Below are 16,635 nucleotides of genomic sequence, written 5' to 3' on the forward strand. Positions count from 1 at the left end.
ACTCAAAATGAAATAGTTACACATCTCTTAAAACCATTTGCAGAGTTTCAGAGTCAGATGAATTAAAGAGGTAGTATATTTAAGTAAATATATGTAATATTGTTGTGTAAAAGTAAAGACAGTGTCATGCAGGAATCCTCCTGCCACACCATTGGCTGTCGTCTTTGGGTTTTCCAGTGGGCGGAGCTTACAGGTGTATAAATCCTTTCTGAAGCAGCAGTGAAAGCATCAGATTCTGCTGACAGACCACAGACAGTTTCACTTGCTCTGGTTCAGCTTTAATTTACAAACCAAACAGAATTAATTTCATCAGTACTTCAATGTTTCAGGCCAGAACTGAAGCAATGCATCGCTTCATTTTCTTGATGTTTTAACTGCTAGTCATTACTGGGCTGCAGGTGAGCGTTGAGAGCGCAGGAATACGTTTCGAGCGAAGCATCGACAGACATTATAAATCAGAGCTGACCGTGCCGAATGGAGGAGGCTGGGGGTCGTGGGGTCAGAGGGACATGTGTCCAGCTGGAACGTACGCCGCAGGATTCAGTCTAAAGGTAAGCTAAGAATTGATATAAATACTAAAGAAACAGAGTTGAATGGATTGTGTTAGTCAGGGATTCTCAGCTCTATTCCTGATGATACACCATTCATCTGATCACATCTTTAGTAGGCATCCAAAATGTGTGATGTTAGGAACACTGGAGGTTGGAGTTCAGATTACTCCTTTTCTCTTCTAATATGTCTTATTTATGTTGTTTTGTTTTGTTTTTAAGGTGGAAGCTCCTGTTGGTCGAGAGGATGACACTGCACTCAATGGGATCCGTCTTCACTGCATTCATACGCCAAGCTTGTATCACAGCTCCTCCAAAATTCAGTCAGATGTAGGCAGGTAATGAGCTCAGCCCAAAGACTAATAAAGAAGCAGGTTTACAGTTATTAACAATTGTTACATTAAGAGTCAAAGGTAGTTTTTCCATAAGCCAGACAAATTATTTTTCATTAACAACTAATGATTGGTTTGATTAATAAAACTGTTTTTTTTTTCTTCAGCTGGGGTCAATGGACAGATATCAAATGGTGTCCTTCTGGATTCTTGACTGCGTTTCAGCTGAGAGTCGAACGCTCTCAAGGAGATGGTGACGATACGGCCGCAAACAACATCATGTGAGTTTGTGCTGTGATAAAAGTCCTTTAACCTGATTCTGTGCTCTAATTGACTGGTGTTTTACAAAATGCTTAAAATCACTGGAACTGATCGCTAGGCTCCAGACTGCGATTAAAATATTAATTTGGAAGTAATATTTTTGCTAATGTACTATATAAACATACATGTTATGATTTAAGAATGTGCATGCAATGCCTATTTCCCGCTTGTTTTTTGATCACATCATTGTTATGTTGATATTATAAGGTGATGACAATGCACATCAAAGTTTAACAATTATTGCAAAATAAAAATGTGATATCTTCACATGCCTAGTTTCCACTTTAAATTAACCTTAGTTTCCAGAACATCTACAGATATATACACGACAGTGTCACTGAAATAAAACACATTTATTCTGTGGCACCTCAACATTTTTTTAGGTGCGAGTCAAATGATAAGTTCCAAGAGATTGTTTTGCTTTGTTTTGTTAGTATTGATTAAAACATCATATTATTATAATGTTGTTACACCCAAATTTCTTCCAGGTTTCAATGCACTCAAGGGACTTTACAGGGTGACGGCACAAACTGGGGCGACTGGGGCTCCTGGAGTCCAACGTGTGGAGGAAAAGGGATTTGTGGTCTCAAGACACGGATTGAACTGCCTCAAGGACGAGGAGATGACACCGCTCTCAATGACGTGACCATGTTCTGCTGTGATTAAGGTGATGTGAACAATCAAACATTCGGATCAGAGCAACACTGTTTGGAAGATCTAGTTTATCTGAGTTTGGCTTTTCTTTCAGGTGTTAGATCAGATCTAAGAAGAACAAGAAGATCTTCACAAGAAGATCAGATGGATCATAATTGATCAGCATACTGTTATGAGCTCAAATGAACCAAGACATACAACAGCCAGTCTTTATCACAAAATAAAACCTGAGATGTGATCAGGAACTAAACACAGAGCAGAGACCGACTGTACATCATCTCACATATTGTGTCTTATTAGTTCATGCATTTCACCATCCATAAACAACTCCATACTCTACAATAACTGTAAAGCTGTTAACTGTTTTTTTTTAATAATTATATCCCAAAATCTAATAAAATTGCTTGAAATGACATTAGTGTTTGTTTGTTTGTTTGTTTTTTATTAATTTGTTCCTTTGCTCATTCACACATTTTTTCTTTGTAGTGCCTTTCAAATTATTAATCATCAGTAATCACATCCAAAATAAAAGTTTTTGTTTACATAATGTGTGAAAATTGTGCATATTTATTATGAATATATAAATACACACTCATCCATGTATATTTAGAAATGCATATGCATTTACATGCATATTTGTACATTCATAAAATGTATATAATTTATAAATATTTAATAAAATTTTTCTCAGGTATATACATATATCTGTATCATGTCTACATCTTGTAAACAAAAACTTTCATTTTGAATGTGATTAATCACGATTAAAATGGGAGTATAATAATACAAATAGTTTCTAAAACATAAAGCAGGCTGAATGCCTCATATCTCAAAAAGAGATGCATTGCAATTAACAGTGCTTGAATTCTAATGCCTTGCAGGGGCAGCGTTAGGGGTGGGCTCATAGACAGTAAAAGAAATGGACACAGCGACACCATTGGAACTCAATTGAGACAAGTGAAGCCCATTTTTAGCGTTTTTTAGCACTTCTGTTTCTGACGCGCAGACTCAAACGAAGCTTGATGACGTCAGCAACCTGTCTGACAGATGCAAATCTTCTAGTAGCTGTGCGTGCAAACTGCCATCGTTAATCTTGCAGAGACGGCGAGCTTGAGCGGGGAGTTCTTTGTCGTGAGTGAGCAGGAGTAAGTATTCTGATTAATTATTTTGTATAGTATTTTAAAATGTAACGCCAGTACGCCATATTAAGTTAATTGCCTGCGAGCTTCTCCTCCTGTCTGTACGGTAATGCGACAGAGAGTCGAGTGGCGTAATGGAGCCCTTTATACATTGTCGTGTATCTTTAGAAATAAATAATGGACAAACAGAGTCTTTAAATGCCTCAGATGTAAAGTTATTCGCTGTCAAAGTGACGCCAAAATGTATGGGAGTTAATGGGATGCTAACGCAAGTGAAGTTCTGCTACAAGATGGCAGCTCGCAGCCGACTTCGACTTCCGGTCGACTTTCTTGCCGCTTGGGTGGGCTAAGGGGGCTGGAGCCCCGAATGTTTTCAGTAAAGCCCCGAATGTTTTTATGACCACCATGCCATCAATGAGTTTTCATGCCCAATAAAGTAATTTATATTAGAATTTAAATAAATAAATATCTCTCGACTCTCACGTCCACAGTGTCTGTAAATTTACCCAAGTAAGTTACGTGTTGTCATTCACACCCGACGAAAACCGCCCACTGATTCTAGTGCTTATGACTGACATGTAAACTGGCCAACCATTGATGAGCGTATGTACAATCCAGCCAATGAAATGAGATCTTTTTGAGGCAGGCTGTTTGTTGGCCTGTAGTATTTTACTAGATTAATTTATTTGAAAATTTAAATGTATATTGCAAAATTCATCTTCTTCTTCTTCAAAAAAGGAAGTAAAACGCCAACCCAGCCAAAACACTTGAATGCCAAGATACAACAGCTTCAGGTATCTGTAACTTTTAATCTTAGTATTATATTTCTTTTCTATATTTCGGTTTTAAATTGTGTCTGATTTAACATTACACTTTGAACATCTAACACAGTGGTTTTCAACCTGTGGTCCGCGGTGGTATTGCAGGCGGGCCGCCAATTATTTTCTGTTAATTTCCAGTCCATTCTAGGGCTGTGCGATTAAAAGAAAACGTCCTAAAATCACGATTTGAGTGTGCGCATATGCCTAACTCCAGGTTCACACACTGTCTGTGATGCGCCTTTTTTCTGAGCCAATGTTGACGGATCAGAGCGTTCTCACTGCGGTAAAAGGCTAGAAATAAAAACGTGCGAAAATAATTCATGTCTAACACATGAGCACAGAGTGAATTTGTTAGTGAACAGGATGCAGTTTAAGTGAGAGGAGACACGTTTTAAGTGTGCACACTCTCTCCTCGCAAAGCAGCGTGTATCTGAGCAAGCACGACCGGTTTTGTGACAGAGCAAAGGAAATCTGCTGCGAACAGAGAGATTCGCACTCGTGCATTATTTTAATGTGCTTTCGCATTATATTTATGCGCTCTCACTGCTGACCGCATACACATACTGTATACACACTGCAAACACCTGAGGCACCGCTACAATTAATGAGCTCTATGAACAATGCATGGCAAAAAAGAAAAAAAAGTCCCTGTATAGGCCTACAGGATTTTTATTTATTTATTTATTTATTTTGCCACAAGTCTATACATTTTTTTTACATCTTCACTATAGTGATAATTTTGACTTATGTCTGTTCTAGAGATGTTACAACTTTTTGATAAAGCTCTGATTGGTTTTCTTTTGGAAATATGTTTCAAATTAATCCTGAATGCATTTATGACTGTAAAAGCACAATTGCAAAATTGATCAAAAAAATCGCAATAGTTTTTTTTTTTTTTTTGTCCATATAGCACAGCCCTAGTTTATTCAATAAATATAGTTTAAAATCTAGCTTCTGAGTACTAAGTTATTAACCCAACAATAGCGGGGTCAGTTAATTTTTTGTGAAGTGGGCCACGCAAACATATGTGTTTGGTTGTGTGGGCCGCGAGTTGAAAAAGGTTGGGAACCACTGATCTAACAGTTAACGGTTGCGCAGCACAGTCTTTAGGACACACACACACACACTACTCCGAACTCCCGAACTGATTCAAATGGTTTGCGATCCCCGAACTGACTCAAATGGTTCGCGATCCAGCTCCAACTCCCAAATTGGAGTCATATCAAATGATTCGCGATCCCGCTACGAACTCCCGAACTCAAATGATTCGCGATCCCGCTACGAACTCCCGAACTCAAATGATTCGCGATCCCGCTACGAACTCCTGAACTCACTCAAATGATTAGCGATCCCCAAATTGACTCAAATGATTCGCGATCCCGCTACGAACTCCCGAACTTATTCAAATGATTCGGGATCCCCAATTTGACTCAAATGATTCGCGATCCTGCTCCGAACTCCCGAACTGACTCAAATGATTCGCGAACCCGCTATGAACTCCCGATCTGACTCAAATGATTCGCGAACCCGCTACGAACTCCCGATCTGACTCAAATGATTTGCGATCCCGCTTCGAACTCCCGATCTGACTCAAATGATTCGCGATCCCGCTTCGAACTCCCGATCTGACTCAAATGATTCGCGAACCCGCTACGAACTCCCGATCTGACTCAAATGATTTGAGATCCCAATACACATAATGCTTTAAAAGTGTGCACATCCAGAGAAATAAACAGCAGATGTTCATGTTAACAAATTCTTTAACTTGAGCAAATGCTGCTAATACATATACATTTGTTAATAAAGTAAATAAAACGAAAACATGAATGTTTTAATGCTACTGAATAAAAATAAACGATCAACTCGAAAGTCTCTGCTCATCATGACAGGACCTGGATTTTTTTTTTTTTTTTTGACAGGACCTGGATTAGTGAGCTGCGTCTAGGGCCGATGACGTCACTACCATGGAGGCATGTTGTACACGCCCCCGTCCATTGACTCCGCCCCCGCGTCAAAACAGTGCCACAAGAGAGACTTGCAGAAAAGTCAAGCGCAAAGGAAAAATGGTATCGCAAGCTCAAACTTGACGGACACACATAATGAAAGCAGCGTTGCAAATAAATTAATAGATATGACCATGGAAAATATGTATTGCAAAATCATTGCTTTCGCGCTGTTTCATTTGTTTTGCAATTCTTAATTTTTGTTTGCATAAAGCAAATGTATTTTCCTCAATACTTTAAATAAAATGTTTTAAAATTGTGTTTGTTTTTTCTGTTTTTGTATATTTTAAACAAGGTAAATCTTTCTGATTTATTAAAATAAAAAAGTCACATATATGGATTTTTTCTGGGCTAAGCCCCAGATCTCCACTCACCCTAGAACCACCCCTGATGCCTTGTATTTCAAAGGCTTGAATTTTTAGGTTTGAATTGTATTATATTTAAATTAAATTAAATATATATATATATATATATATATATATATATATATATATATATATATATATATATATATATATTAGAATTTAGTGGAAAAGTTAATTTATTTCAGTAATTCATCTCAAATTGTGAAACTTGTGTATTAAGTCCGATGCACACAGACTAGTGATGGGTCGTTCGCGAATGAGCCGACTCTAAGAGCCGGCTCTTGTAGGTGAACAACGGGAGCTGGCTCGCATATCTGAAGAGCCGACTCTATTTAAAAAATATATATATAGCCTATAGAAATTAAATCATTACGTAATAATGAAATAATGGATGCATTTTATTTTATTTAAATAATTAAAATAATTGACTAATTCAAAGAACAAAAAAAATATTTCGACTGTCTGATCAGCCTCACATTCTGTTCCTGTCAATATTACACAAGGTTATTAATTATATTAAAAATTATACGGCATGAGGGAGAGGCCGAGCCATCTCACACACACACACACAGTGTCAAACTCAGAGGAGAGGAGAGGAAAAACACAACAGCTTTTGAAAACAAAACAAAAGCAGGAAAATGAGTTGGAAGCACAGCCGCATTTGGAATCATTGTAATGATCATCAGCCCCTCGAAAGTAAGGCAGCTTGCATTTCTGAATGCAAATCTCTCATAAAATAAAAATATGATCAGCATAGTGTGTTTGTGTGTTCATGCTAGTTATACAAAACATAACTAGTGAGATAGTTCATGCTTACTATATAACATGCAAAAAAAAGAGGGACCAGTTTGATCCTGTCAGTTATTTATTTTTCTTTAATATGGGTTCTATTATGTTGTTCAGATTCAGATTGTATTTGTTTTGTAATGTTGTTTCTATACTTTCAAAAGTTTTATTTTAAATGCAAATGTTTAATAGTATTCTTTTTTCATAACAAATCGATGCATTTTTAAAGAAATTCTGAGTATGACTTAATTTAATAATTTTATTAGAATAGTTTTTGCACCAATCATAGTCAAAACATTATTGGTTTTTAAAGAGCCGTTTGTGAGCCAAAAGAGCCGACTCTTTTCAGTGAGCTGAGTCAAACGAGCCGGCTCACGAAAAAGAGCCGAAATGCCCATCACTAACACAGACTGAAGTAGTAAAAGCCTTTGGTTCCTTTAATTGTGATGATTTTGGCTCACATTTAACAAAAAACCCAGCAATTCACTGATCTGACAGTTGTCCAGAAGACAATCATTGACACCCTTCACAAGGAGGGTAAGCCACAAACATTCATTATCAAAGAAGCTGGCTGTTCACAGAGTGCTCTATCGAAGCATGTTAACAGGAAGTTGACCGGAAGAAAAAGATGCACAACCAACCGAGAGAACTGCAGCCTTATGAGGATTGTCAAGCAAAATCAATTCAAGAATTTTAGGTGAACTTCACAAGGAATGAACTGAGGATGGGGTCAAGGCATAAAGAGCACCACACACAGACGTGTCAAGAGATTTTCTGAACCATAGACAACATCAGAGGCGTCTTACCTGGGCTAAGGAGAAGAACTGGACTGTTGCCCAGTGGTCCAAAGTCCTCTTTTCAGATGAGAGCAAGTTTGGTATTTTATTTGGAAACCAAGGTCCTAGAGTCTGGAGGAATTGTGGAGAAGTTCATAGCCCAAGTTGCTTGAAGACCAGTGTTAAGTTTCCACAGTCTGTGATGATTTGGGGTGCAGTGTCATCTGATGGTGTTGGTGCATTGTGTTTATTGAAAACCAAAGTCACTGCACCCGATTACCAAGAAATCTTGGAGCACTTCATGCTTCCTTCTGCTGCCCAGCTTTTTGAAGATGCTGATTTCATTTTCCAGCAGGATATGGCACCTGCTCACACTGCCAAAAGCACCAAAAGTTGGTTAAATGACCATGGTGTTGGTGTGCTTGACTGGCCAGCGAACTCCCCAGACCTGAACCACATAGAGAATCTATGGGCTATTGTCAAGAGGAAGATGAGAAATAAGAGACCAGACAATGCAGATGAGCTGAAGGCCACTGTCAAAGAAACATGGGCTTCCACACCACCTCAGCAGTGCCACAAACTGATCACCTCGACGCCACGCTGAATTGAGGCAGTAATTAAATCAAAAGGAGCCCCTACCAAGTACTGAGTACATGTACAGTAAATGAACATACTTTTACAGAAGACCAACAATTCACTAAACGTTTTTTTTTTATTGTTCTTAAGAAGTATTCTAATTTGTTGAGATAGTAAGTTAGTGGGTTTTTGTGAGCCAAATTCATCACAATTAAAAGAACCAAAGACTTAAACTACTTCAGTCTGTGTGCATTGAATTTATCTAATACACGTTTCACAATTTGAGTTGAATTACTGAAAATAATTTACTTTTGCACAACATTCTAATTTATTGATTTTCCTTCCAGATTTTCATTTCAAAAATTCGCTACCACAAATTCAGTGGTTAAAATTCAGCAGATAATTCGCCATTGCACATCCGGGAGCAGCCTTAATAGCGATGCTGTTGTAATCTCTGAGGTTTATTAAGCAATTATAATTTTTACATATACCTTTTCTTTATTTAAAGTCTGAAATGTGATGTTTACCTTTTATTAAACTTTTTCAAAGCTTTATTTGAACATTTATTTTTACATTAGATATCTCAATCTTGAAACCTTGAATGCTATTCAATTGTTGTCAGACAAGTTGTCATTTAAAATGTTATTGTTTTAGTTCTTATGCAAACAAAAAGTCATTTTATTTGTTTCTTGTTCATTTTTTAATATAAAACTTGGTTAAGTGATTAATGTGTAAGTAGGCCTACTTTTTTAACATCTCCAGCACATTATAACAATACCATGATAATATTGATAACCATGATAATTTTGGTCACTATAATCGTGATAACAAATTAATAATAAAAGGCCACTCTAAAATGTGCATTTTTACTGTATTGGGGGGGTCTGGGGTAGGGGGAGAGGGGGTCCGAAAACCAGTCAGTATCATGTGTGAGCACCATTTGCCTCACACAGTGCAACACATCTCCTGCACACAGTGTTGATCAGGTTGGTGATTGTGGTCTGTGGGATGTTGGTCCACTCCTCTAAAATGGCTGTGTGAAGTTTCTGGATATTGGCAGGGTCTGGGACACTGTCGTATACGCCGATCCAGAGCATCTCAAACACGCTCAATGGGTGACACGTCCAGTGAGTATGCTGGCCATGCAAGAACTGGGATGCTTCCAGGAATTGTGTACAGATCCTTGCAGCATGGGGTCATGCATTATCATGCTGTAACATGAGGTGATGGTCGTGGATGAATGGCACAACAATGGGCCTCAGGATCTCGTCACGGTATCTCTGTGCATTCAAAATGCTATCAATAAAAATGCACCGGTGTTCGTTGTCTGTACATACACCTGTCCACACCATAACCCCACCGCCACCATGGGCCACTGGATCCACAACACTGACATCAGAAAACTGCTCACCCACACGACCCCAAACACACGACGTCTCCCATCTGCCCTGTACAGTGAAAACATCTGTGAAGAGAACAACTGCAGTCAAGTCGAGACCCAGATGAGGATGACAAGCATTCAGATGTGCTTCACTGAGATGGTTTCTCACAGTTGTGCAGAAATGTTTTGGTTCTGCAAACCGATTGCTGCAGCATCTGTCCAGGCGTCTGGTCTCAGATGATCTTGGAGGTGAAGATGCTGGATGTGGAGGTCCTGGGCTGGTGTGGTTACACGCGGTCTGCGGTTGTGAGGCAGCTCTCGGAAACAGCTCTGGAGACGTCTTATGGTAGAGGAATGCACATTCAATTCAAGCACAACAGCTCTGGTGGACATTCCTGCAGTCATCATGCCAATTACACGCTCGCTCAAAACTTGTGACACCTGTGGCATTGTGCTGTGTGATAAATGCACATTTTAGAGCGTCCTTTTATTGTGTTCAGCCTAATGCAGACCTGTGCAATAATCATGCTGTCTAATCAATGTCCCATATCACATTTTGCAGATGATACCCAGCTGTACGTCAATCAAACCTGGGTCAAAGTCTTTATTCGACTTGCTTGCTTGTGTAAACGACTGTAAAGCTGGACGAGCGATCATTTTCTTTGATTGAATGACAACAAGTCTGAAGTTATTCTCTTTGGCTCCCCCCATTTGGTTAAAGGCCTGTCCTCTTACAAGTGAATATCCATACTCATGTAAAGAACCTAGCTGTTATTTTTGATTCAGAGTTACAATTCGACAAGCAAATAGACTTGTCAGAGTTTTTTTTCCAGTTTAGGGGTTTATTTAAATTCATCTTGTGCGCCTCAAAAGTAAAAACTCAAAACGCAGCCGCGAGGTTGCTGACTGGTACTAAGAGATGTTCTAGCATCTCCTCATTGGTTACCAGAAATTTAAGGGGGATCAGGCTTTTTCTGTGGCCCGTCCTAGACTTTGTAACAGCTTACCTCTAGACATTAGATCTGCGGCTTCCCTTCCTGTTTTTAAATCCCGCCTGAAGACTTATCTGTACTCCTTGGCATTTGGATGTACTGTATGTTTGTGTTTGTTAATGTGTTTTTGTATTTACTGTGTTTTGAGCCATTCCTTTTTATTCTCTTAAATCGCTATATTTACTTTATTTGTATATGTACAGCACGTTTTCATACACTTGTTTTTAAATGTGCTATATAAATAAACTGACCTTGACAATATGAGTTTGGAACCACATGAGAGAGATTCAATTATAAAAGAATTATCATTCTGAATAATTTCCTTTAACGCTTGCTTCCTTGCAATCATTCCTGTTTAAGCAAACGCCTGACGTTTATTTGAAGGTTGGTGTTTTATTCTCCGTGTTGCAGTGCATGCTTAACATTTAACTAATAACAAATACAAAATCAAACAAGTAACTAAACTTTTATATGTATTTAACCAAGCAAAACCGTTTTCAGGGACATTAATGGTTAGGAAAGAAAAAAAATTAAAAAGCTTTGTAACACACACACACACACACACACACACACACACACACACAAACAGGGCCGGAGTGGGACTCTCTGGAGTTTCATGCCTTAGACCTTAGACTTTAGTTCACGACTGACTATATTAAAATAATGTAATTATATAAGTCTGCAATAGTGCACTGTTCTCTACATCCGTTCATACAATGTATTTTTCCAGAGCAATTGGTGTTTAAACATCTTTTGTATTTAAACATCTCCTAGTCACTAACAACATAAATACACTGTGTGGAATATCTGAGCTGGAGTAAATATATCCACTCCTGTACGATCGCTCGCAGAGACACATTCAGAGAAAGACTCTAATTCATAGAAAGAAATTGCAATGAAGCTTGGAGTTATGCAATACCTAAGCGACGCAGAGGAACATCAGATGCAAGTTTTCTAAAGCCATGAAAAGAATGAAAGGAAAGAGTAAAGATATAAGGTAGAAAGTATCACATACATACTGCTGCTGCTGCTGTTGTTCTCTCAATAAGCAAGACAATAAATGCCAAAAGAACATACAATAATAAATAGTTATAAGGAGATTAGAATAATTTATCATATAGCAATTATTATTAATAAAAACTAACGGTAATATGGATTGTTGCACGAATAATAAACACCTAACCTATAGTAAGTAGACCTATTAACAATAGAATAAACAGGCTATGGTATAATTGTACAGTCTTCATTCTTTCAAAACAGAAAACATAATACTGGAGTAATTAATGTATGCGTTTGTGTATTGTACTTTTATGTTCTATTAAATTAGTTTACTTTATCAAACGTGTCAAAAAACCTTTGGAGGCTGCATCCCATGCATTCCCTAAGAGAGATCTGTAAAAGCCCTGCAAGAAGCAAACAATACCATTTGGTAACGTTGGGGCTCTTTCGCTTTCATCACTCTCTTTTTATGCTATTGCTATTTTTACTTCCTTTGTATTCTATATATTTTATACAATCTCTATTCCAAAAAAAGTAGGGACCTTGTACAAATTGTGAATAAGAACAGAATGCCATGTGGAATTTTCAAATTTAAAAATAAGTTGATTTTAAATTTCATGGCATCAACACATGTTAAAAGTAGTTGGGACAAAGCCACGTTTACCACGGTGTGGCATCCCCTCTTTTTATAGCGGTCTGCAAACACAAAATTCAATAAACACTTTAGACAAACACTGACTGATCAGGTCAAATGCTGCTCATTGTCAGTAAAAGCATGTGGCCTTTTGAAACTGCTTTCCTTGATGGTTTACGATTTAATTACCTTTCATAAGGTTTTAATGACAAATACACTAAAGCACATTCCTTTAAAAATGAACCGAATGTAGTATTGCATCACTTGCTGCAGTTTGCATCTGGAGAAGACAGAAGCTGGAACAAACCCTATCAAGAAATGTATCCATATGAACACTTCCTCCAGTGTAAAGTGAATGTCCGGTTGTCTCATATCAAAATCCAGCCACATATTTCCGCGCTGTTTTGGCTTGGTGCAGATTTCTCTCCTGATTCAGATGACTTTTCCCACTGGAGAAAGCATTATGGACCCAAATTTTAATTAACGCCTTGAAGATGGAGTAGTGTCAGCTTTTGTGTTCTCCAGGTGTTAATGTGTGGGAGTGGTGGGGTGTAGATTTGTGAATGATGCTTTCAGTTGATTGGGCACCATGAAAAAACCCACACACCCCTTTCAAAATGGCATTTCTCTGACCTTTCGGGAAATTCTTAATGGATTTTTTTTAAAGGCGAGACACCGCAGGTGAATAGAGCAAAATATATAACTAATAGTTATCACCTTACTTACCCAGTTGATTGATTACTGCGAACATTTTTTGTATTACAAGTTTTCAAAAATGTTGTTTAAATATGCAAATGAGGCATTATTTAATGAAATATGTGCTAATTTGCATAAATGTCTAGTACAAAAATCTGAACACTAGATGAAGTCGGTTTCATATCACATGTTTTTACAGAGGGAATTCTGGTTATCTTTTTTTGTCACTCCATAATTCAGAAAATACTTTGAACAGCCAGAAAACAATATATTTTCACAATTTTGGGGGGAATAAAGTGTTGTATATATATATCCTTGATTTTATGAATAAATGCCCCGTAATAACCTTCAGAATAGACAGGAGTGTGTAAGTACTACTGAAGTGTAAAGACTTCTCACTGTACACAACACATTTCTTAAATCTAATATGCACTTTAATGTCACTTGATAACAGTTGAATGAACTTTGAAAATCCGTTTTTAAGTGCGGTGTCTCAACTGCACCTGAAAGAAGTGTGGAAATGTGGCTGTTCTTCAAAGTGGTTCATTGTGAGGAGCCGGAGAAATAAAACGCTAAAATATTAAATCGTTAATTCTCAATCAATGAAGCAGAACAAAAACACTGATGTCAGAGTTGAATATTTTAATGTTAGGATATAATGAAGCCCTACAGTTTATGTAGAATATGGAGTTCATGGATTGTGAAGTGCATTAAGACACAAGTGAGTTGTACCATCAGCCTCTGCTCAGTGATGAGGTTCAGAGCGCATTTCAGGCTTTATATCTGGACTAGGAGCAGGACATCGTTAATGTGAGCTCAACAGTAGAGATCCATCTGACCTTGTGGTTGTCGTCATCCTCGGACACCTGAAAGAAAAGCCAGACTCAGAGAAGCCACCACGAACATTACGGAGATAGTCCAGACAGTGTTGCCCTGATCCGAGGGTTTTGTTGTTCACGTCACCTTAGTCACAGCAGTACATGATCACATCATTGAGAGCGGTGTCATCTCCATTTCCTTGAGGCAGTTCTACCAGTGTCCTCAGACCACAAATCCCGGTTCCTTCACATGTGTCACTCCAGTCGCCCCAATCACCCAAGTCTGTTCCATTACCAAGCTGGGAAACACCATTACTGCAGCGGAACCTGAGAGAAGTTTGGGAGCAACAACATTAACCCTTATGAAACAAAAATATATTGCAGTATATTGGAAAATATCATGTAATACATTTATTTTTTCCAATATATTGAAAGCGGCAATCATTTGTATATTCTATAATATATGTATAGTCAATATATTATTAAATGTATTCAAATACATAAAATATTAGAAAATAAAAAGGGAAAATATTATTACAATAGATTAAGAAATATTGGTAAATATATTTTCCTTTCATAAGGGAAGGTAGGTGCCACAGAACAAATTGAGTTAGTCCTTTAACAAACATTTTAATCCTCCATGTTAGTCTTGTCTTCTCACATCTTTAGCAGCATTTTAATCAAATTTGTGCTTTAGATTTCCTGGGAACCAAGGTACCCTTAGAGTGGGAGCTAGGCATGTGACACCAGGTTTTCTTGTTGCAATTATTGCAGAAGCTCCTATAATGGTATACGGAATCAGAAAACCACCAATACAACAACAACCGGAACTGCTTTTAGCAGATGCCATCAATACTGCCATTTTTCCTGCCAAAACTGATTCGCGGTTACATCAACAAGTGTAATCGTAAAAGGCATTACATGCACATTTAAAAAAAAAAAAAAAAAAATTAAGTCCACTTCTAGTCACCAGTGGCAACCCTCACAAAAAGTACCAACCTTTAGTCACAAATATAACCATTTTAGTTGCAGTTTGGGGTCCTGCAATCAGTTCCAGTAGGATTTAGTTTAGCATAAGGAGTGTTTTACAAACAATTTCTAAGATGGTCATATAGAGCACCAAATTAAAAGGATCTTTAGCACAGCATAAACTCACATGATGTTGTTTGCAGCCGTATCATCAGCATTTCCTTGAGGTGGTTCAACGCTCAGCTGAAAAGCGGTCAACAACGCAGAAGGACACCATGTGATATCAGTCCACTGACCCCAGCTGAAGAGAGGGTTTAGATCACCTCAACAGGATTAGTCTAGCTTATGAAAGACTGCCTCGGACTCTTGATGTAGCAATTCTTAACTGCAAACCTGCTACATGACTCTTTAGACAGAACCATTACCTGGCTACATCAGACTGAACTTTGCAGTAGCTGGGATACGAGTCTGTTAAGTTTCCAGATCCAACGCAGTAAAGACGAATCCCGTTGAGTGCAGTGTCATCCGCTTGACCAACAGGAGCTTCCACCTTAAGAACAGAACCCAACCCATTAGAAAAACTAAATGAATAAGCTTTTCTCCAATCCTCCAGGTGTTCCTGGAGGTAAACACCACATTGACGTCTACTTAAAAAAAAAAAAAAAAAAGTGAAGTCATTTGAATCCAACACGGTCACTGTTGGTGGATCTTCAGGAACAGGGCTGGGAATCCATGACCAACCCAATCCATAGTACCATTCAGCTTCATGTTCCTTCAGTATTAAGCAAAGCAGTCAAAAACTAGAGCAGGTGCAGTTTCCTTAGAAATACCTGGAACTGAAGTCACTATCAGCAAGTCCAGAGTTAATTCACAGAAGGGTTTGAACCTTAAGCCTGTAGTCAAAAGTGAAAGGGATGTAACACTCAGCCAAGTATGGCAACCCAGAATTCATGCTCTGCATTTAACCCATCCAAAGTGCACACACAAGGAGCAGTGGGCAGCCATTTATGCTGCAGTGCCCGGGAAGCAGTTTGGGGACCAGGGTCTAGCTCAAGGGCACCCAAGTCGTGGTATTGCCAGCACGAGACTCAAACCCACATCCCTAGGAATAGGAGTCAGATTCTCGAACCACAACTCCCCCCCCCGTTTTTTTTTTTTTTTTTTTTTTTTTTTTTTTTTTTTTTATGAATAGGAGACCCAACAATCAGTCATTAAACAAACCCCATACTATTGTAATTAAATTCTTAGCTTACCTTTAGGCTAAACCCTGCGGCATACGTTCCATCTGGACACATGTCCACCTCTCCCCAAAATCCCCAGCCTCCTCCATTTGTCACAGTTAGCTCTGATTTATACGGTCTGTCGAGGTTTGGCTCCGAACGTTTTTCTCCCGTCTGAACACTCACCTGCAGCCCAGTAATGACTAGCAGTGAAAACATTATTGAAGTGAACTGATGCATTGCTGCAGACCTAGACTGATGGATCAAGATACTGAGGAGATGTATTCTGTTTGCAAACCAAGACTCCTCAAAAGAACAGTTTATTCAAAACCAGAACAGGAAACCTTTCTGAACTATCTGTCAGTAGAATCTGCTTCAGAATACGTTTATACAGTTGATCAATATTGTGATATCTGGTTCTAGCCAATCAGTAGCCAGATTCATTAACAAAGTTCAGCAGGAGCACGATCAGGTAATCAATCAATTATGCACAGGAGGAGCTCATTAGTTAATTACCTTAACCAGCACAATATGTAGCCTACATATATACAGCCAACTTACCTCTGTCCCACCACAGTTTTCCAGCATCTCTCCTCCACGCCAAC

General features: G+C 38.4%; 1 protein-coding gene and 1 pseudogene across 1 annotated transcript; one reads left to right on the forward strand and one right to left on the reverse strand.

The window, feature by feature from the left end:
* Window positions 1–209: 209 nt before the first annotated feature.
* LOC113082892 (vitelline membrane outer layer protein 1-like) lies at window positions 210–2,268 on the forward strand (annotated as a pseudogene).
* An 11,382-nt stretch (window positions 2,269–13,650) lies between these two features.
* On the reverse strand, window positions 13,651–16,407 carry LOC113082899 (vitelline membrane outer layer protein 1 homolog). Its single transcript, XM_026254315.1, has 6 exons — window positions 16,064–16,407; window positions 15,566–15,582; window positions 15,236–15,457; window positions 14,998–15,111; window positions 13,987–14,168; window positions 13,651–13,889 (listed from the first exon to the last, which is right to left on the reverse strand). The coding sequence occupies exons 1-5, from the start codon at window positions 16,268–16,270 to the stop codon at window positions 13,988–13,990; spliced, it is 741 nt and encodes a 246-aa protein (XP_026110100.1). The 5' UTR covers window positions 16,271–16,407; the 3' UTR covers window positions 13,651–13,889; window position 13,987.
* Window positions 16,408–16,635: the final 228 nt, after the last annotated feature.

Source organism: Carassius auratus, unplaced genomic scaffold (assembly GCF_003368295.1).
Source record: "Carassius auratus strain Wakin unplaced genomic scaffold, ASM336829v1 scaf_tig00037076, whole genome shotgun sequence".
Lineage (NCBI taxonomy): Eukaryota > Metazoa > Chordata > Actinopteri > Cypriniformes > Cyprinidae > Carassius > Carassius auratus.

What these genes read in the sequence shown, in the direction of transcription:
- LOC113082899 (XM_026254315.1), bottom strand. Translation starts at nt 16,270, where the DNA reads ATGCATCAGTTCACTTCAATAATGTTTTCACTGCTAGTCATTACTGGG. An exon ending in GTTCAGTCTGATGTAGCCAG is followed by an intron (nt 15,112 to 15,235) that starts GTAATGGTTCTG and finishes CCCTCTCTTCAG; the next exon opens with CTGGGGTCAGTGGACTGATA. An exon ending in ACGGCTGCAAACAACATCAT is followed by an intron (nt 14,169 to 14,997) that starts GTGAGTTTATGC and finishes AACTTCTCTCAG; the next exon opens with GTTCCGCTGCAGTAATGGTG.